Genomic DNA, 25998 nt, shown 5'->3' with positions numbered 1-25998 from the left:
TGAAGATGTCGGACGTTTTCTTTTTCAGAGGGTAATAACAGTAAATAAAATTATATCGGTGTACAATACAATAAAAAGAGTTATGCAGTTTCTATATATTTCTGGCATAAGTTTTCAATAATTTTACATCGAATGTTATCGTTCATCATAACGATTAGAAACGGTGAAATACATATTGATGATTAACAAACTAATTAATAGGTGGTGACATGTGTATTATGGACTTATTTATACGACATTTACAAATTTTACTAAGAGTAGTGATCAATATTATTAATTGTAAAAATCTGAATTTTTAGTTTATATTACATACACTTTTATAAATATTCGTCTAAGAAAAATATTTACAATTGTGTGGTAAACAAAAGAGAGGAATAAATGAAATCCAAATATTCATTGGATATAACATTATTTTATATGTTTGCAGTTCAGATATTAAATCGTTTAATATACTTATTACATATTTTTCATTTCCTTCCCTGTTACGCGTTACGTTTGGCGTTGCTGAACCGTAAAATTCATTGCCATTGTAACAAAAAAAGTATAGAAATATCGAGCTGAACACAAACAGTGTACAAATGAGTAATGAATATGGCATAAAATAATTTTGTATTATACAAATTATAATTACCATACTATTGGCAGTAAACGGTTGCGAAAGATATTGAATTTGTTTAAGCAAAACGGAATAATTCCATTTCTTTTATCTTATAAATATTCGTCTAAGAAAGTATTTACAGTTGCGTGGTAAACAAAAGAGAGGAATAAATGAAATCGAAATATTCATTGGAATAACATTATTTCGGGTTACCCTTGGTTCGTCGACAACCCATTTCGCCGACACTGTTTTCATCGACACGATTTGACCGACAGTAACTTACGTCGACACTATGTTTTCATCGACACGGTCAAATCGTAGACATATGTTTTCATCAACAGTCCGTCTTTAGAGACAAGTTTGAGTTCATTCATTTCCACCGACACCAAATCGCGTATTTAGTATCGACGCATTTAGTTGCTTGTATAATAAATAATAAAGAGAGAATTACAAAGCATTTTGTTATTTAGATCATAGTTTTCATTGCTACTTTATTAATCAGAGTTTCTTCAAATAAACAAACTTTATTAATAGGTATACAAAAATGAAGAACGAATGCTACGAATGTACATATTGGTATAGACTACAAAACATAAAAAAAATTGTACAATAATTACACAAATATTAAGTAATGAAATTAAAGCGATATGAATAATGAACTCAAACCTGTCGTTAAACACGGACCGTCGATGAAAACATACGTCTATGATTTGACCGTGTCGATGAAGACATTTGTCGACGATTTGACCGTGTCGATGAAAACAGTGTCGGTGAGCCAAGGGTAACCCCATAATTTCATATGTTTGCAGTTCAGATATTAAATCGTTTAATATGCTTATCATACAAATATAAGTAATGGTAAGTTTCTTATTGGTAAACTCTTTTTACAGGAGAAAAGTTTGATAGAATTTAGGTCCATTGTCAACAGCAGAAAATACATAAAAACGAACATTGTGCATACAAAATAATAATTACAAAATTATACATTCTCGAAGTGTACCACAAATAATATTAGTACCGATAGAAGTATATATTAGATATGTGGGTTTCTGTGTAATATCTCTTTATTAGTTATTCTCTGAATTTTCCTAATTTCGTCTGTTCATATAAATTGGTTCTTTACGTTGATTTCTATTATGTACTTACTTTTTGTTCTTTAAGAGATGATTTTTTGCTAAAAGACTAAATTGTGATTCCCCTTAAAACATCAGAGATATACTGCAAAATGTAATTTACCACACATGCCCATGATAAAGTGAACATTATATTGAACAGGTTGAATATCAATTTTATTTTACTTTCGAACCAATGAAACTCTTGATACAGTAAGAATATTTACCGTATTTTACTGAATGTGCTTAACGAGACATTTTTCTAAGCTTACATAAACCATAAATACAATTGAAATGTTGTATTCATGAACTATTATTATATTAGTTTTAAACTGTAAACGATCACCGAAGTGATCAAGTTGAAAGAACACATTTTTATAAAGACAACATGACAACCCATACAGTTTTCTAAATGTTCAGAGTATTAAATTCTTACAAAACGGTAATAAGATATGCTTTTCAAAATGGTTCGCAATGTTAAATTATTCCGGAGCGTTACTTATATATATATATATATTTTCTATAAACAGCAATTTCCTTCCTTCTCGATTATCATTCCTGTAAGAGGAACAAACAATTTATTTTCCAGATACAAATATATATATATTGAGAACATAACATAAAGATATTTAGTAAAACTGTTCCGGTTCTTTTCCTATAAACGCTTTATTTTCCAGAACACGTATAACATATGTACTATATTTTATGATCGTTATCATGGTAAAAATACTTAACTGTCTATATGTCATTTTATGTTAAGCATATTTATATGTTAAATACTTTTTAGCACAATATCGAAATTTTCTCATTGTTTTTAAAGCACTTTACAGCTGCTTCGATTAATTGCATTTATATCGATGAATGATGACAACGTATCGATACAAAGATACTTTTCACAAACAATCACAATCCGATGAAGGAAGTTCAACTAATCCTTTTGGAATATCAATTCCCAAATACCACAATAAAAATTGTATCTTATTACAGGATCATTTTGGAGTCAATTACATAACTGATATACGCTCGATAATTTCTTCTCTTACAATCATTCATGCCGAACACTATCGAACACTATGTGTTTGGAGTTTTTCTTCTTTTTTTAAATGTACAACCTTAGTCACGACCATAAGCACATAACGCTGGTCTGTACATATACACTCCCGCTCATAAGTCCTTAGGACACCTCTAGTTTTTAGTAAAACTCTGGTGTTTCGCATAGATTATGAACCTTTAACTTTATAGAAAAATTATACGATGAACTGGAATGAGAGGTACGAAACTTTTGCCCTACTTTGAAAACACATTTGCGGAATATTTTGGAGAATGGAATGGAATAATACAGCAACAGAAAGTAAGAAAAAATTGATTCTTCAATGAAAAGAAAATTATAAATATTTTTTTACTAATTGGTAAGATTTCTGATATATAAGTACAGCATCCTTTCCTTGATACGTAAACTTTTAAATGAGGAAACATTTATTCGTATCCTCCAACGATTATTTCATTTTTGCAGAGTTGAATACAAATTATGATCACTGTCCTAACTGACTTATGAGCGGGAGTGCACGTTTAATTTCGATCGTAAACGTAATTGATTCGTCTTCGTCAGAAATGTTTGATATGCTGGAATTAGTAGATGTCCGTCCTTTGCGTAACAGGTGGAAATTCCGCGTCATCTTTCAAACGAAACGAACCCGAATATCCTGGCGGACTCTCGGTTGCTGCTATCATCTCATGATACTTCTCTGAATCTATAAATTCATTTATGTACGTCCAGTATGATCGTTTCAAGTTTGCGAATTATTTTAAGCGGATATAACGATAAAGATGTATGAAACTGAATATCAATGGTAATAGATAATATCCTTCACGATTGATTAGTACGTATATATTCGCATACTTCTCTTCAACTTTGATTGTCAAGGAACGTTTCGGAGGAACTCTTTACACGAAACACGTGTGAAAAATATTTCAATTACCATTGCTTTCTTTACAACGCAGTGAAAACATTCATTAGTAATTATTACTAATCATTTCAATGAATACAAAATTGATGATATGAATACGCAAGTGATTCATTATTTAGCAATCGTACATTTTTAGTAAATAACCGGTAGTTATAAATATATATTTACTTCCAAATTGCATAAGTTTGAAAACAAACAAAATTGGACTCTGTTCAGAATTAAGGTTGAAATAATGGAGGAATTTCTTTGTTGAGAAAAACTATACGGTTGATTTTTCCAATAATATACTTAATACAATTGATTGAACTAACAGAAAACATTGTTTATTTTTAATATTCATAAATAAAGTGATTTTCTTCAAGAGTATTATTGTTAAGAAGCCATGGCTAAAAATGCATTTGAAGAATAAATAATATTACAGTAATATTTCCCATTCTAAGTCAATTCTCGGTTCTGTGTTGACACATATAGGAAAATCATAACTTATAATAGTAGATCTTGTAGATTTAATCATGAGAAATCATTAATAATTATTGTTTTTAAAGTTACATTCCACATTAAATGGAAATGTAGTCACGAGTTTATATATGATTCATTTGATAGAAAAAATGCAGTGTCTTGTTTATTAACTCCATTCGTCTGGTTCGATAAATATACAGTAGCGGATAAAAGTTTAAGACCGCTCTAAAGAAGACGATTACTTTTTTAATATTGTACTATACGATTTGAACTTTTTTGGGAAGCTAGAGCAATTAGTTTACTAAAGGATGTGAAAAGAAATTTTGTCAAAAATTGTAATTGATCGGAATTGTTGAAAAAATACTAGAAGTTGAATTTTTAACTTTTTTAAAAAATACGTTTTCATGATTTACGGCAATAAATCGTGAAAATCTGCAATTTTTACCATCTTTAAACGTTTCTAGCTCATTGCAACGTCGACCGATTTTGACGAAATTTTCAGAATATGTTTAATTGACACAGATCTACGAAACGTATTTTTTAAATTTTCAATATAGGCCCACATGAAAAAGTTAAAAATCCAACTTTTAGTATTTTTTTCAACAATTCCGATGAATTTCAATTTTTGAAAAAATTTCTTTTCACATCCTTTAGTAAACTAATTGCTCTAGCTTCCCAAAAAAGCTCAAATCGTATAGTACAATATTAAAAAAGTTATCGTCTTTTTTAGAGCGGTCTTAAACTTCTGTCCGCTACTGTATATTTTTCATTCTTGTAGATCAGAAAGTTTGGAATATCTTGTATATATATATATTGTATTTTCATATATAATAATGTTTGAACGTTGTATTATAATTTTCCATGAATTAGTAAGTGTAAAAACTGAACAGAGACCTTCAGTTTTGTTATATTAAAAATTATATTATGTTTAGTGCCTTGCATGAATGTGCATATTATACATATATATTAAATATAGTTTTAAAAGTTACATTAATTTTTATAACCGCAGTCTAAATGCATATATATAGATCTAAAAGCGTGTGTGAGACAATTGCATACATCTAAAATAGATTAGTTGATTAAATCTAAATCATATATTACCATAGAATAAAAAACTGATCATCCGAACCATATAAGAATTTGCTGACTGTTACTGTATATATTTATATTAATCTTCGTTAAGCTTGTGCAAAAAATAAACAAGGGACAGAAAAGAGGATATACCAGTACCTGACATGGAGTCTGGCGAACGTCCGCGTACCACACCCGCGTAGCTATTTATGCAGGCTTCAATGGACGATAAAAAGAAAAAAATTACATCAAGTAAGGTCAGTTGTGTTTTGGGGCCCCCCTTCAGCCCCTGAAGAAATTGCCTATATTCAATTGCGAGGGGTTAGAAGCGAGAAAAAAAAGAAAATTCCAATGCATAATCAATCAAGGCCTCCTTACACTGACATACATACACGCATACACACATACTGAATCAGTAATTAATATTTGTACAGAGAACTTGATGAATCATGTTGAACACGATATTTGAAATTAGGTGTGGTAAGTTTCATAAGATTGGAAACATTAATCCATCTACATGTAATACAATGTCTTTCTCACATGTCACGACAGAATTAAACATAATCAACTTGCTATTAATCACAGTATATAATAACAACTGTTTAACATCTTAAATAGATGGTATACATTTTATTCAATTTGTTACAAGTGTCTACAAACATTTGGATTATTTTCTTATTGTCTGTTTTTATTATAAGATTACATCTTTGAAAAAACGACAATATGTTAATAAATTATCAATAGACTGCGGATGTTTATGCGATTTTCAATTTTTGTAGACAAATCTTGAGAAAGTGGTACCAAATAAAATTCTATTTTCATTGGTAATGACATTTGTAGATCCAAAATAAATAAAAATCGTACTAAATTCTGTTGAATTTAATACTTCAGCATTTTTCGGAAATTTTGATAAGCCATAAATGCATAAAGATTCGCAGTCTAATTATCAACATATGCAATTGTTCAGGAATATTATCTGCAAGTTCATTAATCTTCTACCATCCATTGTATGGAAAGGAAATATATTTTTGTAGATAGCAGGATAATTGCAAAATAAAAATGGTATAATATATATAAATGTATAAAAAAGTAAACGTACATGTTAAAATTAATAAAGCAGCATCTACAAGTATAGAAACAGATTTATCTCAACTTATCACAAGAATACGAAGAAGCAAGTATACATCACATTAAAAAGCCTTGAAAAGATAAAAAGAACTACTGTCAAGGTAAAAGAAGTTAGAGAAAAATATAAAGATACACGATGATCATGGTCTAATGAAACTAAAACTAACAACATTTTAACAGCTATTACCAAATGTTTAATAACTTATTATTTAATATTTTTAGAACGAAAAATTACATTTTTGTTGCTGATTACAAGATCAACACTTTTTACTTCAGTGTCTATATTGTACTAATTATTCACGTACATATTTATATTAGTATAGATTACTAAAAATTTGAAAATATCTTTTTTTTAATGTAAAGCACGCATGTGAAATATTAAAATTTTTCTATTATTATTTGCGAGTGAAACAATTATTTAAAACGTTAAAACATTGTTCTTGTATACTGTGGGTACAAGCTTAATAGTATGTAGTTATATTTCATTTCGTTATCTTCTATTTTACCATACGCATGGAAAGAAGCATACGTATGGAGTATATGTTGGAAATGAAACGTATAAAAATAGTATTTATATTTTAATCAAGCAGCGATGTTGTTGACGTCACGCACAAACATAGTTGGTCGATTTAGATGTATTTCCAAGTTAAACTTCTGTTATTTAAAGAATTTTAGCTTCGCTTATTTCGATTAAAACTTGAAATAAATATCATTTGACAAAATTATTAAAAATATGTATCAATATAGTACTTACAAAAAACTGAATGATACATATACATATATAAGCTCATTGGACTTTATTGAAATTTATTAGAATGTATATATTTGATTGTAAACGTGATCCATTGAATTTTATATTACGAACACATAGCCAATAAACGAGCAACAGTTCTTTGTGTTCATTCCACTTTTTCATTCCACGTTATGTATGTACACATATATATATATTATGTAAAATAATTATGACAGGCATTATATGTTGTAAAAAAAGATAATTTTTCATTATTCACAGCATAAGAAAAAAACCATTTATCATTTTACTCAATATCCATTTATATTCATGTCTACGTGTACAAGATGATATAAATTAATTTGAAATATTATATAACAGTTGTCGTATTTAATGTATAAAATTAATGCTACATTTAATGTTTGTATTATATATATAATTGAAAATACAAAAACTGTGTATAAGAGGGAAGTACCACAATCTCCAGAAATTGGTTTTCTTAAAAATGAAATGTAACATTCATTTCGCTTTGTAAATTTACAATTTCTTAAACAGATCGAGTCCAAATACATTATTTACAAGAAAACGCATATATATATATGCATCGATAAAGCATTACTGTATTTATATATATATATATTAGTCGCGATATATGTATGTAATTACCAATTTGTGCATTCAAGCACAAATTATCCCTATCTTTCACTCGCTCGCTCATTCAGTTGCTCACCGATTTACACCAAAATAATTTGCTTGTGTGTATGCTTTATTTGTCTTGCATAAGAAACACGAAAATTAATTTTCTGTATATCAACGTTTCAGTATAAAACAATACTCGATTACGTTCAATTATTTCCATCTGATAAACTATATATCAACATCGAAAAATGTTATTTCAAAGAATCGTAATTTAAATATATATATATATATACTCAAATATATTTCATATCAATATAAGTTTTACTGTGTTGTTACTATCTGCGAACAATATATCTTTATCGTCAACTCGCTCAATTTGAAAACCTACATTGTTACTTTATACAAAGAAATGTTTATGATATTGTCATACCTGCATTTTGTACTATTCGTGTAGTATTCGCTGCAGGAGTTTCTCCCGATCCTGATCCTGCTGTAGATACGCTGGCACAATCTACTTCATCTCGTTTGCCATCTAATCTATAAAATATTAATTACGTTTATCATATGTTTTTCAATGTAAAGTTCCTACAAGAAAACAAAAAGAAACATTTTTCTGAATCAGTCTATTCTGAAATACAGACTAATATGATGAATAGACAACGGATTTTATGCATTTATTATAACAATAGAAGAATTTCTAAATACTGTTATATTATTCTCAACCTATATTAAGCATGTTAAGAAAGAAAACCAATTTCTGTTTCACTCCAGTTTGTTGCAAATCAGGTAGAAAATTTTTATTTTGCATAAAGATCCGCTGTCTAATGACAAGACTAACTTGACTTCGGAGTAAGTCTACATTTTTACTAGAAGAGGCACAAGCCTCTGCAAAGGGAACTTCGTTGTGTAATAAATTTGATTCATAGACAAAATTTTGTTAAAATTCCTCAAGGAAATGTAAACTATGATAATAAGTTTATGCAAAATAAAACTTTCTTGGTATAATTTAGAAAGATTTACGAGCTAACCCGCCAATATTGAAATAAATAGCAAATTAGCAATTGCTCATATTCAAGTGTTCCAAATTTTCTTCACATTTGAATATGTTGTAGCTTTCCGTGACATATGAAAGAATCTCGAAGGATTTTTGTTCATTTTACAAACATGTAAGAAAGAGCGTCCACCTATCTTCATTAAATTATAACAGCTGAATTAACAAACCGACGAAAATGAGGTTTTAGGAACTTATAGCGAAAACATAAGAGTATCTAATAAAAATGATGTCAGTTGAGAAAAATGATTTTCCACCATATGTATTGAGATTGTTTTAAACAAATGCAATGTTTCTGTAGCAGGGGAAAATGTTTAAATTGGAAAGAAATGGGGATGTAGCCCCAAAGTGTACCCTTCACGAACGCGTGTTTAGAAATGCGGATACTTTAAAATTGACGAAATGAAAATTATTTGAAATGGACGCTGCACCGCAATAAAACGGCTCGGATGGCCGCCGACGTACAGCATTTATACCTGCCGTCCTCATACCTACCATAATGCGACCGCCATAGTATTTAATGCAGTTATAAATTACTAGGAAAACTCACTCTGCGTCGATAATATTTATTTTTGGAAACGTTTACTATCACTGTCCAATGGACATCGCGAGAAAATGGCAAATACGTCCATTGGAAAATGATGGGACAGAGTGTGAAGGAAGTGTAGAACAAGGACTTAACATTTTGTTGTATAATGTTTTATGATTAATAACTAGATAACCCAGATTTACAATAATATAATTACTGGACAGCGAATTTTTATGCAATAATTTTAATTAATTGAAAATAACGTCTCCATATTTTTTCAATGTTTTTACTGTTTTAAGTTTTAAGTAGTAAAATAAATCGTAGAGCAAGGGGTTAAATTGGGGCTACATTTTAATTTTTCAATTTTATAAATTTTCCCCCGCTATAAAATCGTTGCATTTGTTTCGAACAATTGCGAAACAAATGGTAGAGAAATCATTTTCCTCGACTGACATCATTTTTATTAGATATTCTTATGTTTCGCTATAAGTTCGTTAGTTCAGCTGTTATAATTTAATGAAAATAGGTTGACGCTCTTTCTTACATGTTTGTAAAACGAACAATTTTGAAGATATTGGAAAAATCTTCTGAGATTCATTCATATGTCACGATTCATTCAAGTGTCCGATTTCGCATGGAATCACCCCAATATCAAATGTATTTGTTTATTGTGTTGCACATTCATATTTCCTCTCTTAACAAACATGTTTCTTACATTTCCGAGATCGAGGTAATTGTAGTTCTGTTAACTAGTGGAATCTGACATTGCACTTTGTACTATTGTAGTTCTTAATTCTATCTTACATGATACAGTAAAATTTAGGAACATAGCTACCGCGTTGTAGGGGAGAATAGCTGCAATTTATTACAGTTATATTTCTCAATCGTATTATCAATTTCATCAGCGAAAAATAACATCGATATAATCACACAAATCGATTACATATTTGGCCACACTTCATTATGTATTTTAGTAGTGTTTAAATTTAATCAATTCAATTCATAGAAAGACGCCAGATATTTATCCAAATAATATATTGTCGGTGTCTCATAACAATACTCCGGATTTTATGCATTTTGAAGCAATTTGAAACAGTGAACAGATTAAAAGACGTTAAAAGTATTAATATACTATTATTACTACATTAAAATTATTAGTAAAAAAATATAAATTTATATTTAGCTTCCGTGTCTTGCAATTGATGCTCAAACTTTTTACTTTGCATCAAGATCCGGAGTCTACCAATGACACGAGACACGGGACGACACGATCCGACTGTTTCTTTGCGAATTCCTTCTGCATTCCTTCCGAGTACCACACGTTACGAGACATCGACAATACGTATGTAAAATAGTAATAATAAATGATTTCAAATATCGATCGAAAGATCCTCAGACAAAGACTGTCTCAGAGTGTTTTAGGTATTTTCTGAAGTTACAAACCTATGCTGTTTTAGCAGCGTACAATCTCCACCTTCTGTTGTATCCAAATTATAAACGTACAAATAGCCATCTGCGCTAGCCACCAACAACCTAAGCACTTCGTGTACTCTGTACAACAATAGAAATGTTTCTGTTAAAATGTATCATGTACGCGAGGTACTTCTATGAAATTTATACATTCAATTGAATTGTACTTACTCTGTGATGGCACATACATTCTTTAACCCTTGAAATGGCAAATGGACACTGGCAAAGGCACGTCCCTGATTAAAAACGTCAGTAACTTGTGAAGGTAAATAATTAGCTGATGCTGATACAGCCTTCGATAAATACCCCATCCAAGTTTGTGACTCTTCCGTAGCTTGTTTCAGTCTGTATCATAAGAAATATACAAAATTTAAATACAACAATGGCGATACTTCTATCAAAATTAAAAGGAACCATTTACGTACGCTTCATTTGGTATTTCCAACTTGAAAATATGCACTGTTTCCGTATTACTTGAGCAACAAAGAAACATAGAATCCATACTAAAAGCAAGACTGCTTATAGACACGCATCTTTTAACTCCGCGACGAAACTCAAACAGTTTTGTACCATCATGAACCTTCAGAGATATAAAGAACCTTAAGCAATGCATCTAAATTTTAGAACTGAATAAAAAATCAGTACTATACGAATGATTATACTTACTTGAAAAACTCTAATTACAGTACCCTTCTCGGAAGCGGTAGCTACTTTGGTACCATTAGGGCAAAATACAAGTGCCGCTAATGGACTGTCATGTGCAGGAATCATGTTTTTAGCTTGCTGCAAGAGAAAGAAATTTATGTTTAAATATATAAAGTATATAGGGTGTAATGTGAAAATATTGATTAATACTTACAAGATTAATCGTGTCAAATATTTGAACTTCTCCAATTGTATTCGAGCCAGGATAGGCTAAATAACAATTGTCACTGTTTATCGATAGTGTGCACAGACCTGCTAAATTGCGTGGAGTGTCTCGAATTGTATGTAGCACCTTCATATCCTTTATATTATGAATATATAATGACTCTTCCAAACATACTACTAATCTCTGCAAATACACATTCTTCGTTTATACAGATTCATTACACAGTTCAACGAAATTGTAATATTAGAACAGATCATTGTTTATACTGATATTGACACAACTGCACTTGATTCGTATATCTATAATTTACACTAAGAAATCGATTATTTTTCGAGCATGAAAAATATAAAAAGTTGTACAACTAACTTTCTTCTAATGGAACGATTAATTTCAGAGAGAAGTCTTGATATGATTCTGATGGAGATACTTTATAAAGCGTTACTAACCCATTGTCTAATCAGTAATTTAAAAAACAGAAAGTATACAAGACTGACAAAATTGCAGACGATCAAACTTATATTGAAATTTCATAATTGCCGAATTGATCCCTGATCAAACAAATATTGTATACACCGATTCTCAAAATATTCTTCCGAGAATATCTTGCAGAATAGTGTAAGAATTTTCAAAATTTACAGCTTGTCAAATCTAGCTGTGCGGTTGACCAAAACTTAGGAATGCGCAGACAAAAACAAAGACCGCACTTGACAAGAGAAGAATTCTCGAGAAATATGGTCATATTTCTCATTTCTCCAGAAATGAAAAATGTTGAGAAATCAGGAACACTAGTTGCGAGGTTCCGCCTACCTACCATTGCGCAGCAGGGAGATTTCCCCTTGCGGGGGACATTCAACCGCACAGCTATAATAGATTTGACAAGCTGTACTTTTTATTATTTTGCAGTCTCAACATAATTGCCCAAGCGCAGCGTGACACATTGTAATATTAGAACAATAGTTATTAATCTGTGTGTTTATTAACTTTTCTACACAGTCTTTAAAAAAATCATTATTTGTCAAGTGGCAATAAATGGAATTGATAATTTTTATTAAGAATCTTTTTTGTCAAACAAGATGTAATATTTGTTCGATCTCTGGAGGATTTATATTCAATTGTTTACTCGTAACGATTATAAACGTACAAAAATTATGTAACCACGAGAAGTGTACTTTAAACTACATATTTTTTTATCAGTTTTGCAAATACCAATATGTTTAAAGTTATTGGTAGTCGTGTAATCTTAGTTTGTGTAAGTTAGTTTCATTTTTTAGAGAGCAGTACTAGAATTAGGAATAAAGATAGAGACAATCCTAAACATTGGAATATTGCTTTCTATACAGGGCGTCCCACGCAACTGGAACAGGCTGTACCTCCTAAACGGTCAGGAATAGAGGAAAATGTTATAAGAAAAAGTTGAATGGCGTCAGACGGTGCATACTACGCAACTAATTTTATGCACTTTTGTGCATCGGTGCATCAGAAAAATGCAACTGCACTATCTTTTAAAATGTAAACCTACATTTTTGACTGCACCAATCGATGCAGTTTGTTGTGCTCTACATAAAAGTACTAACATACTTATGCCCTAAACTTATTCGTTAAGAAGTTATCGAAGCTAAAAGTTCACTGAATTATTTCGGTCTTGGCAAGTGTTGCGGAGTACCTACGTTATGTTTTTAGCTTCGATAACTTCCTAACGAATAAGTTTAGAGCATAAGTATGTTAGTACTTTTATGTAGAGCACAACAAACTGCATCGATTGGTGCAGTCAAAAATGTAGGTTTTTATTTTTAAAAAAAGTGCAGTTGCATTTTTCTGATGCAGCGATGCACAAAAGTGCATAAAATTAGTTGCGTAGTATGCACCATCTGATGCCATTCAACTTCTTATAACATTTTCCTGTATTCCCGACCGTTTAGGAGGTACAGCCTGTTCCAGTTGTGTGGGACACCCTGTATATGTAATACTCTGATCCATACGTGAATGGCCATTTTGTCCACTCGGACATATGAAGACTCATATATGGAAGAAAAAAGAATGAATCTTATTATTTTCAAGGGTAGTAGCTCCCTTATGTTCTACTAATAGAGTTCTCCTAATTACGCGAACACTAATTGAATATCATGTGCATGTTATGATATTTGTTGCAATACGTGAAAGTATAATATGTAAACTAAGTTGCAAGTCTTCTCACGTTTTCTATTATCCAATAATGTACAGTGACTCCCATTAATATTCGGATGCTCTTAAAAGACGATAATATTTTACTATTCTACCATACGATTTTAACTTTTTTTGAGAAGTTAGAACAATTAGTTTGCTGCACAACAGGACAAAAATTTTTGAAGAAAATTCCAAGTTGCCGGAATTGCGGAGTAAACACTACAAGTTGTGTTTTGCAACTTTTTTATGTGGGCTTCAAATCGTATTCTCTTCAAAAGTTCAAATCGTACATTATAAAAGTTATCGTTTTTTTTATAGTGTCCGAATATTAATCGGAATCACTGTATATACGAAGTAATAAAGGTAATATTCCCATTAAATGTGTATGAAAAAAAGTATCCTGCAAACATAAAATAATGTAGAAATCAAATTCTCATACATAATACTTAGTTACTTCCTTCTGAAAATATAAGCAAGTCAAGCTCTGAATACTGGAACAAATTTATTAAACACAACGATTCATTGAATTTAATGAAATATAAAAACTAATCATGGATCACATAATCCATAAAGAAAGTACTTCAACATTCGTATATTTTATAATTCTTTTTCTTGATCTATGAAGATAGAAACTGATTCTATCTTTTTCTCTAGCTACAAAGCAATTGAGATATGTTTTTCCAAAAGTAACTGAAGTTATTAAACGTTTATAAAAGAACAGAAGTTCATATAACTCGTGCTTTACTTTACTTTAATTTAGTTCAGTAGTAAACATTAGTAGCAAATACATCCTCCTAAATGTTATTATTACATAAAAATCACTTACTAGTCTATTGAGCTTCACAGCCAAGATGGTGTTTGAGTAACTATAGTAGCAAATTTCGGTTCCCTTCCTGAAGTGACAAACTTTGAGTTTACGAGGTGATGATAAACTGACCATCGCCACAAGGCTACTGCTGAACAATCGCTCAACGATACATATGTCCACGGTATCTGTTATGCACGGAATTTTGAACAATTTAATTATTTTACCTTAGAATACATATATATCTGAATATTTACTTTTTACATAATAGAGATATTATTACCATTTTCATATATTTTTTCCAGATGGTCGACAGAGTTCAAAGAGAAAAGTTTATAACCTGCTTTTGATCCTACAGCCAAAGATCTGTAACAAATTTCATTAGAATTTCATATTGCCAATTATATATAGTTCTTTTTTTATACTTCTTGCGTATAGTTAATCGAATTTATTACTTCATACTTCTATCAATATATATATATATCTACATTATAATATCGTATAAATACATTGGAATCAGACGTATACATACAAACGATGTATACCAATAATATAAATTTTACAAAATTACCAGATGGTAATTCAGATAATTACCGACATGATAGTTCTTTATTTCTTAATAATTTAGAACGTTAACAACAGTAAAAAAAAAGCTAATATCGAAAGTGCAATAAAATAAGATTTGTTAAATGGTTCTCGCGTGCGAGAAGCATCTCCATTTACGATACGATCAGTTAAATAACATAGACAGATGATTAAAACGCAATTACTTGGTAAAACGCGACTACTGATGCACAAGCATCGAAAACATTGTAACATACGAAACGTACATGTCAGAAGACGCGATATGAAAAGGAAATGATAGAATGTTTTCGCTGGGCGAGGAAATAAAACTTTTGTAAACAAAAGCTCGTATACGAGTTTACGGAGGGAACAGTTTCGCATAAGGGGAACGAGGTTAGGGAACAAAGGACGATGTCCCCAATTGTCTAAATAGTTGTTGTGGGCGCGACACTTACGTACAATCCTGATTGAAGTTAACAAAGAAAACACCACTTTGAGGATCAGTAGTTTGATTTGCGAGGTTCATTAGTCCTGATATACTGTATTTAAATCCTTGCGTCAATACATCCACGTTACGCGCGAGATTTTGCATAAATCGCACAGTTGGTGCGCGTAAGAACACTCTTTCTGCACTTCCTTCTTAATTTCTTTCTATATCTCTTTTCCTGTTCAGTTTTATTGCCTTCCTTTGTCACTTAGTTCTTTCTTGCACGTACGCAAATACAAATATACGCACGCGCACGCTTATACAATATTTCGGAACAGATGTCGAATGATGCCTACGAGTTACTAGGTATGTATGTACAGCTGTATACTACACCATTATTTCATATATTGAACAGCTGACAGTAGTATGTATCTGAACCAGCGGAACGACGGAACTTGGAACGCGCAAACACTGAATCAGATTTACTTTCCGATATTTTGTTGTCGTCGCTATATAGGCTTCTTTACAATTTCTTCTTGATTTGTATTACTGAATAATATTCTATTATTTTATTAAACTGTGTGTGTGTGTGTGTGTGTGAAGTATTACTGTGTACATACATATATATCTATATATACTATATACATATATACATAGATATGTACATTTTTACATATACATTTACCATGTTTATTCTAGCTCTTCGAAGTTATAATAGCCAAAAATAAAATTCAAATTTTTACACATCTTTTTACATAAAAAATATATATTTATTTTTGTGTATTCGCGTATATACACAGTGGCGGATTTAAAGGGGAGGGGCTGTAGGGGCTGTAGCCCAGGGCGGAAATATCCAAGGGCGGCAAATTTTTTGAAAAATACCAAAGGCAGAATAATTGAAACAAATAAATCAAAATGCTACCCAATTTAAAATTTCAACATCTGTACATATCTTCTATATATATATATATATATATATATATATATCAATAAATACATATCATTTGTATATATATGTGTCTCTGTATGTATATATACAGGTTGTCCAAAAAATGTGCTTCCTCGAGGGGATGATTGTTCCTGAGATCATTTGTATATAGTAACTTTTTCCTTTGCAGAAATGTTCTCAGCGGCTTTGTCAAGAAGTTACTAACGAAAAACACGGTCCAATCAGAGCGCGGCTATGGCTGACGGATTCCAGCCCAGCCAATGCCAGCGCGAGCAGCCAATAGAAGCGCTCTGATTGGTTCGCGTTTTTCCGTAACAAAGCTGCAGAGAAGATTTTCTCAAAGGAAAAAGTTATTTCAAATAATCCCAGGAACTTCCCCTTTCAAGGAAGTACAACATTTTACATATATAAGCGCGTGTATATGAACATACATATATGTATGTATACAGTATGGAATAACAAAATGTTATTCAGTAATGAAAATCAAGAATAAAATGTAAAAATTTCAAGTTTATTTGTTCGAAAACAGAATAGCGGAAAGAAAATTCAGTTGCTCGTTCCAAGTTCCATCCATGTTCCATCGTTCCGCTGGTTCTGCTACATCCTAGCGTCAGCTGTGATATATATCATGAATTTTTAACATACACATATACGATGTATATATTCCAGGTTTTCAAATAAAATATTTGATCGCATAAAACTTCAAAAATTATTATTATATTTATTGTCATTAGGTTTTCTCCCATTACAATCTGTTACAATCTTATAAGTGCACATAGGGAATATTTAACTCATTTCTTCATCGCAGAACACTTTCATTACAATTTTACCAGATTTTTGCGGAGCACGCAGTCGTAAAATAAAACAGTACATATATCTGCATATATATTTTTTATATTGCATAATAAATAAAAATCACATACAACGCAGCGTTTACAGATCGGTCAATATATATATAGCGAATATATAAATGAAATTTAAAAAAAAGGAAATTGTTATAATTTTCTTCATAGGATATTTGGGCCTTTACAAATGTTTTCAATATATATCATCTGGTCGTATCTGTGAAATAGCTACTCTCATTTCCCCTTCTATATTTGTCAGTCTTTCACATTTCTTTGTTTTAATATTCGTTAATGTTGAAAAACCAAGCTCGCATAAGTACAATATTGAAAATTGTAATAAAATTTTAACCGTTTTAATTTTTCACCGATTTTTTTCAAATTATGGCGGAACCGCATATTGTTCCGCGGAACTGTTCTAGTGATTCAAATTTACTGAATATAATCTATATAGTCTAACCATGAGTATGAAATATATAAAATCTAATAAACATAAATAACTTGGATGTGTACATATACTTATGCATATGATTTCGCGCAGTGTTATCAATCTAGACTTGTGTCCCCACTGGTCCCCACTCTACCTTCTCCTTCTACGTCGCTTTTCCCCACATTTCCGTCGCGGCCCTGTCACGTGACGCGTTTTGTCTTTATCGTGCAAGTGTATATGTCCAGCACAAAGAGGATTCTAATCTAATCCTCTTTGGTCCAGCACTGGCAGAGAGGGGGTAACTTCTTCCCCCTAATCTGGCGACACTATGGTCACTGGTCTACTGATACTGTGATACTGGTGGATACTGGTCTCGCGGCTCGCGGTCCGTCGGTCCGTCGGTCCGTCGGTCCGTCGCCGTCGGCCTTGTGCCGTGCCTCGTGGATTGTGGAATGTGATGTGATGTGATATGTGATATGAGAGTGAGAGCTTTCAGTATTCGCCAGTATTCGCTCGTCGCTCGTTCACTGTAACTGTAGCTGCTGTACGCTCGGTATCAGTCAGTATCAGTAGCAATCAGTAGCTGTCAGTAGCTCCGCGACACCCGTACCGCGAGTGCTAAACATGAACGAGTAAATCATTTAAAATGAAACAAAGAAAACCATTGTTGTTCATTTAAAACTTTATGGTTATAAGTTACTTGTATAAGTCCTGACGTAAAACGAAAATACCACCGGAATAGTTGTTACACTAAATATTTAATTTGATGGGTGACATTGACATCTTGTGTAGTCAAATTTGTTGATCCTCCCGAAAATCGACATGGATACATCTAGCTTTCATCATCTTTTTGCGGCAATAAAAAATTTTTTACAAGTTCAACGCATTAAAGAGTAAGATATAATAACAAATAGTAAATAACAGATTATTCATTTCGTTCATTTTTGATTGTATATTAACTTGCTTGACTGATTTAGTTTATAATAACAATGGCTGTCTAAATGAACATATATATATATATAAATTCCTGGAATTATCGTTCGATAACATTTAATCTTTGCATGGTATTTACATTTGTAGCTGTGAACTATAATCTGTATTTCACTTTCAACATTGTAAACTGCTATAAAAAATAACATTGAACTTTCAACACGGCATGTTATCTTTCATTTTATTACTTTTGTATACCTATCTCTGTACGAAACCTTAAAAGTTCATTCCCTTATCCGATTTAACAAGCTAAATACCTGTTAAAAATACTTCTTATGCAATAAACTTACAATAGTATGCATTACTTGTTGTACATCTATTTTCATTTTAATCATATTTATACGAATTTCTTGCGTATGTATATCTTTCAATTTTATCTTATTTATTAGTAGCATTATAACTTTGCATGTATTGGGTATTTTAATTGGGTGTATGTATTTATAAATGGAATGCATTGGTGTTATACTTATAACTATGGAGAAGTGGGTATAATCTCATCATGTAATATTATCCATGGAACATTCAAGTTATATGGACATTGAACTATTCAATCTTTATACTATTTTGGAACATAAGGAATGTTATCAACGAATGTAAATTAACAAGTAGGTATTGTACGCATGTGCATATAAAATTTATGTAAAGTTTAATCTAAGATTTAACGTGTATGTGTATGTAATTTAGGAAGTATAACTCAATTTTACATATATTATTATTTTGTTATACGCTCACAAATAAAGCTACATATGTAACATATATATATACAGATATATTAAGGATGAGTGATATGTAATGTCTTTAAAAAAAAAGAGAGAGAGAGAGAGAGAGATTGTTTTATAAATTGGTAAAATTATAAAAGCAGTTTCAATATTATATGGTAAAATTATAATAAATCGTAAATATATTTTGTTGAACCAGGATTGTCTATATCCATATTTTATATCATCTGTCTAAATTCAGTTTACTTGATTAATATATTATTCCATGTTTATTAAGATTTACGTAATTTATAGAAGTTTGTAAAGCTATTGCAAAAACCAGACCAAGTGTTATTAGGAAACAGCCGTTTTCTACATATCTCATCATTTTCATGGCTTATCTAGAAAGAATGGACCCTATCTTTTACATTCAGTGTATCATGTACTTAACACTCGATTTGCAATTTAGTTTCTAATAGCTTACGAGTACGAGTAGATTAATTAAAAAACATTAGTTTGTAGTTCGATTTTATTTAATTGAAAAATGAGTGACTTCAAAATAGAAGGAAATACATATATTCAATACAATTAACTGTAAAAAGATGTCTGTAAATGTCACTCATTGAAAAACACTTTTTCAATTTAGATCTTGAAGTGGTATTAGTTATTTGAATGGGGAATGATATGACTCAACATCCTATAAATGTCTTATATATATGTATATTACAATATTTTTTGTGATTGATTTACATTACTCCTTTTTCTTTTATTTAATATGTAACTTTAATATTCTGCAACATTATAAAGGTTTAAGAATATGTCCATTTTTTTATATAAATTTACAATTATTTTTTATAACAATTTTTATATTTCCTAATAACTATATAAATGCAAGATATGGTAGACAGAGTATTTGGTAAACAAGTCTTGATTTTTTTAGTGTAACTCTTTAAAAAAAAGATAGATAAATAGATCAACAATTGAATATTTTCTTATTTTATATTGTTTGTATGCTCTAATTCAGGGGTCGGCAAACTACGGCCCGCCGCCTCTTTTTAATCAAGCCCGTGAGATTAATGAACACGAAAAAAATAAATAAAATTACGTAAAATAAAAAACATTTTGAACCGGTTTTTTTTTCGTTGCTCTATGAGTAGAATTACCTAAATATCTTCGAGCTTGCTACCCGACCCCCTAGCATAAAAATTGTACGTTCTGGCCCTTTTCAAAAGAAGTTTGCCGACCCCTGCTCTAATTTATGACATATTGAACTTCTATGATTTTTATTAAAACATTAAAGCTCTTTCACAGAAGATCATGGTTAATATTAAATTTCTCGTTTGTAAAGAATATGTAGAGAATATCTAGTATTTCTTGTTGATACATATTACAAAAAATAAATGAGCATATTGTGGTGTTAACGTTATCAAATACATATTGAACATGTACTGAAAATGCACATATTTAAAGTTGAGGTGCTCGTCTCGGGATTGTAACTCCAGTATATCACTTTAAATTCACATAGTTGTAGTTAACCGAATAGTGGTTTATTTATAATGTCAGAATATGTTTAATAATGTTAAGCAAACTATGTTATATTAGTTCAGATGTGTTTAAAATAGTGATTTGTTCAATATCTGTTAAATAGAAAGAAATATTAGAGTGAAGTTGTACAGAATAATGTTCATATGTCTTTACAGGATAGAATGGATGAACCCTCGAGCATGTACAAACGAAGCGTACAATCCTACTACCATAGAACACGTAGCAAACATGGCTACTCATGGAATTTGGGTTGTACCATCCGTTGTAGGATGTTTAGAACTAATTCGTCGGTCTGTAACATGGACACAATTGGTGTCGGCTTATGTTTATGGTACATCTTTAATTCTTGTTTTCGCAGTATCCACTTTCTTTCATAGTGTGCATTACTGCAATTATAACAGGTACAACAAAATCATACAGCGTAGTTATTATTTAAAACGAAGCGTTACAATAAGTTACATTGCAGGCAACTTAAAGATGCTCTACACCGTTGCGATCGTGCTATGATTTATATTTTTATTGCCGCTAGTTATTTTCCTTGGTTAAACGTTGACCATTTCCCTCACGATGAACTGCTGTTTATAATGCGTTACGCTATTTGGATTATGGCGATAATAGGCATACTTTATCAACAAATCTTCCACGAACGATACAAAATGTTAGAAACAATTTTTTATTTAATTATAGGAATCGGCCCTAGCATTGCAATTATTAATGTGGTAAGTATATCGAAGGATATACAGTCGAACCTCGATGACCCGAGTCTCAAGGGAAGAACTAAAATCTTTGAGTTACAGAGGTTTCGACAGAGGTTTACCCTTTAAAAATTCGACTTACAGGGTGTTTTTACAAGAGTTAATAACTTGCTGATTGTAATAGATATCTTTGATTTATAGAGGCTTTTAAAGTGCAGCGAAAGGGAATGAACAAAATTTTCGTCTTACAGAGGTGTTTGAGTTAAAGAGGTTCGAGATATCGAGGTTTGACTGTATTTGCAAAATGAAATAGTTACAAATTATTGAGAGTTTATATTTTGTGGTTCCAGTATAATTATTACAACATTACTGAGCTAAAGCTGGGAGGACTTGTTTATGTTGCTGGTTTGATATTCTTTAAATCTGATGGTCTCGTACCCTGTGCGCATGCTATTTGGCACCTTTTCGTTGCTGCGGCAGCTGGATTCCATTATTATGCAATATTGTCTCATGTTTTCCCTGCAACTGGTTCTCCAGATATTTATGTAGCAGCAGGTGTGCCATCTTTACCTGCATTAATGAATTCTCAAATCGACGAATTATGAAAATACAAGCCTAAATATTGTTCTTTTGAAAGAAAAAAAGAAAGTCTGACAAATTAGGATCTCTAGGATATAAATCTTATTGAAGACTGTATTTCGTTGCTGTGTGCAAAGGTTTCTTTATAAGGATTAGATTCAATTAGTAGGTACTTTTCTAAATATTCATTTGTGCAAATGTGCATATGCATTAGGAACAAGTATGTACAGTTTTCCCTTGCTGGCATCGTAGAAGACACAGCAAATGATAAACTCTAATTTCCATTGATTCACGACTCTTAGATATCGCAAGGTCAGTAACTAAAAGGAGTAGCGTTGGATGCGAGATAGTAGCGATAAAATTGTTCTATATTTCTTCTGTAACATTGTACGACTCGAGAAATAACAAGACGTCTAGGAATAGCGTAAGTTGTTTTCTCTTTACTCTAATTGGCTGGTGTTTCGTTGTTATTTCGTGACTCGCAGTGACTGTGAGGGCTGTTACTTTTACAAAAGCTTCGAAGCTTCAAAGTCTTCGAATCATATGAAGTTGTACTGTCATAAAATATTCGGATATTTGTTTAAAATGACCAACTTCAATTTTTTAGCTGTGGTGGCGTATTCTTTTTACACTCACTGTAATTGTCATCAAATATAACTTATTGTTAGCAGCGAAATTTTGAAATTCGAAGTTTCCGAAGTCGAAGCTTCAAAGCTTCAAAATCTTTGATCTTCGAAGGAAAGTAACAGTCCTAGCAGTGACTGCACCGCAAGATGTGTAGACGGAATTGAAAAAAGCCACGCTATGTAAGAAATACTGTAGCTTTTGTGCAATATGTAAATATACTCGGAAAGTAATTGTGATAAGTACCTGAATTAGAATGAAAATTACATCTACGAATTGTGGATGTATGTGTTTATTAAAATGTTACAAAAGGTGTTAGAAAATTTGAACGAGTATATATATATTTATATAAAAAACAATTGACAGCATGTATTAAAACTAGAATGACAAAGCAGTACTTTCCAGTAGTGCTCAACTATGAAAAACATGTATATCATATATATGTCATGTATATGTGTACTGATACAAGTATGTTTTATGTACCACTGTATAACAATTAATTTTATAGAGAATCTCAAATAAGTTTTCTTATACTCTATGACTTTTTGTATGTAACTATATATATGTAAAGTATTGTAAACTAGTAAATGTTCAATATCTGTGCAACAAAAAGTAAGTAGCAAGCTAAATTGACTGATCACATTGGACTTTGAACAAAGTTTATATTATTCTTGTACTTGCAAGTATACTGTGCCAAATTTTGTATTTAGATGGAGATTATACAGTTTCTATATTGCAGAGAGAAGAGAATAAACGTTTTTATAGTAATACATGTTTTTAATTTCATAAGAGGACTATTTAACTGCAGCTACTTATTTTTGACACATACATATAATAAAATGTAATAGTATAATAATTGTATCATAATTATTATAAAGACGATGTGCAAAATACTAATATCTCCTTATTTCCTTTATACTATATTAGGTATAATAATATTCTGAGTAAATATGATTTTCTTATGTGTACAGTGTAAGAATGTTATAAATTCATAAAAATATTGCTATACGCTATAAGCAGTCTACATTATATAGTATTTATATCATATTGTATATAATATAGAATATGTATATATACATACTAAATACCATACTCATTTCATATTCATTATTCATACTCATTATATTGCATGCGCGATTCATAGTGCGTAATAATAAATAATAGATTACAAATCTTTTCTTTCTGATTCTCATTTTCATTGGTTCGTTAGACTTTTTACACGTCTGTAAAATCCGAAAAATTCCTTGAGATTCGTTTATTGAATGTATACAAGTCTATATAAACAGGACGTCATTTGAACTATGTATACGCAATTGAAGATTGAAACCGCATCGTTTTCCGGTTACGCGTGTAATTCGAGTCGGATCTGCTTACAGGCGTTTCTAGATTCTAAAACTCAAGATATGTTATGTCACACAGGAGTATATTTAAATACCTTTTATACTTTTATATAACATTATGTTACTGTTTTATTTTCCTTTTAATACAATTATTTTTATTTGTTTAGAAAATACGTTTCCGAAAATGAAACAGCTAAATATCCTAACAGGAAGTTAACCTGAAAGAATATGCAGTATATATCAAGTATATATTTAAATAATATTTACATATGACGACATCTGTAGTACTGCAGTTTACGCACACATATATACAGGGTGTCCCGGGTTTTTCCGGCCAAACTATACATATACGGGAGCATATTCTACAAGTAGAAATAAGAAAAAAATGTTATTTGATGTTCGGTTATAGAAACGCTTCGTTACAAAGTTATAAACAAATTAAATTAAATTTGGTAACAGCGGATTGTACTTCGCAGAGTATGAAAGGTCGAACATGCATGATTATCTTATTCGTCGATATAGTTATAGTGATTTACTACAACACCTGTTCAAGAAATAATGGTGAAAACGATTTCTTGAACTTGATTTTTAATCGGAAATAGGTTTTTCAGACCGGGAGTCGCTTTTTTTAATGGGACCTGGTATTTTTATTGCATTTTTATTGCACTTAAGTTTCGTTTCAGACATTTTTCTCGAAAATATATATATATACCCAGCCAACCAAAAATCTAAATTTGGTCGACCTCCTGTGCGCGCATATGCCGAGCTAGTGTCGACCGTAGGACCAGAGTTTGGACATGGGCATGAGGTCGGCATCAGGTCGGCACGAATCGGCCGAATGTGCCTTTGTGGCAGCACTGTCGCACTGATGTACCGCATGCCGAATATCGTTTTACAGGTGAAACAAACAATTCCAATGCCGCTTTTGCAAAATTCACATGTTTTTCTATAAGCGAGGGTGAAACTAATATCCTAATCGCGATATGGAGCAACAAAAAATGAGTATACACATTCGGAGCTAATATCCCGTACATTACTACCGGGCCGGTATATAAGAGAAATTGGCGAAACTCGGTCGCTTTAAAAGTTGAATATTCTTCTATTGGCCTCGGGCGTCTAGAAAAATCAGATGGACAGTACTTATCGAGTACTGCCATTCGCGCGGAGATGATAAAATCATTTTTATTTATCATCTTTAAAATATAAGTGTATTCAATTAGTTGAAATTGAACTGTAAAGAAAATTGTACGGCAATGCAAATTTTAGATTATGTCTCTTGCAATCGATGCAGACAATTTTTATTTCGCATAAAGATCCGCAGTCTAGGAAAAATAACAAATGTGAGAAATAAATAAAATTTGTATTTTTTTTTTCGCCAATTTCTCTTATATACCGGCCCGGTAGTAATGTACGGGATATTAGCTCCGAATGTGTATACTCATTTTTTGTTGCTCCATATCGCGATTAGGATATTAGTTTCACCCTCGCTTATAGAAAAACATGTGAATTTTGCAAAAGCGGCATTGGAATTGTTTGTTTCACCTGTAAAACGATATTCGGCATGCGGTACATCAGTGCGACAGTGCTGCCACAAAGGCACATTCGGCCGATTCGTGCCGACCTGATGCCGACCTCATGCCCATGTCCAAACCCTGGTCCTACGGTCGTCCAAAATTAAGCCAATCGGGACTTGAGCACCTCCGAGCGTAGATTGGACAATGA

The 25998-nt window shown here is 31.4% G+C and overlaps 2 protein-coding genes across 5 annotated transcripts; one reads left to right on the top strand and one right to left on the bottom strand.

Annotated features, from left to right (window-relative positions):
• Window positions 1-50: 50 nt before the first annotated feature.
• Atg18a (Autophagy-related 18a) lies at window positions 51-16009 on the bottom strand. Of its 3 annotated transcripts, XM_076431724.1 has the most exons (11): window positions 15613-16009; window positions 14877-14959; window positions 14615-14781; window positions 11614-11808; window positions 11421-11537; window positions 11180-11334; window positions 10926-11099; window positions 10728-10835; window positions 8135-8241; window positions 5367-5423; window positions 51-3461 (listed from the first exon to the last, which is right to left on the bottom strand). In XM_076431724.1, the coding sequence occupies exons 1-11, from the start codon at window positions 15747-15749 to the stop codon at window positions 3340-3342; spliced, it is 1422 nt and encodes a 473-aa protein (XP_076287839.1). In that variant the 5' UTR covers window positions 15750-16009; the 3' UTR covers window positions 51-3339. The 3 variants fall into 3 exon arrangements, with proteins under 3 accessions (XP_076287839.1, XP_076287840.1, XP_076287841.1); XM_076431725.1 differs by lacking the exon at window positions 5367-5423 and having other exon boundaries at window positions 15613-16004; XM_076431726.1 differs by lacking the exons at window positions 51-3461; window positions 5367-5423 and adding an exon at window positions 7364-8043 and having other exon boundaries at window positions 15613-16003.
• A 1984-nt stretch (window positions 16010-17993) lies between these two features.
• Window positions 17994-25692, top strand: LOC143212697 (monocyte to macrophage differentiation factor). 2 transcript variants are annotated; one of them, XM_076431746.1, is made up of 4 exons: window positions 17994-18698; window positions 21194-21439; window positions 21505-21757; window positions 22084-25692. In XM_076431746.1, the coding sequence occupies exons 1-4, from the start codon at window positions 18628-18630 to the stop codon at window positions 22336-22338; spliced, it is 825 nt and encodes a 274-aa protein (XP_076287861.1). In that variant the 5' UTR covers window positions 17994-18627; the 3' UTR covers window positions 22339-25692. The 2 variants fall into 2 exon arrangements, with proteins under 2 accessions (XP_076287861.1, XP_076287862.1); XM_076431747.1 differs by lacking the exon at window positions 17994-18698 and adding an exon at window positions 19354-19400.
• Window positions 25693-25998: the final 306 nt, after the last annotated feature.

This window comes from Lasioglossum baleicum, chromosome 10, assembly GCF_051020765.1.
Source record: "Lasioglossum baleicum chromosome 10, iyLasBale1, whole genome shotgun sequence".
Taxonomy (NCBI): Eukaryota; Metazoa; Arthropoda; class Insecta; order Hymenoptera; family Halictidae; genus Lasioglossum; species Lasioglossum baleicum.
This window is presented reverse-complemented; position numbering and strand designations above follow the sequence as displayed.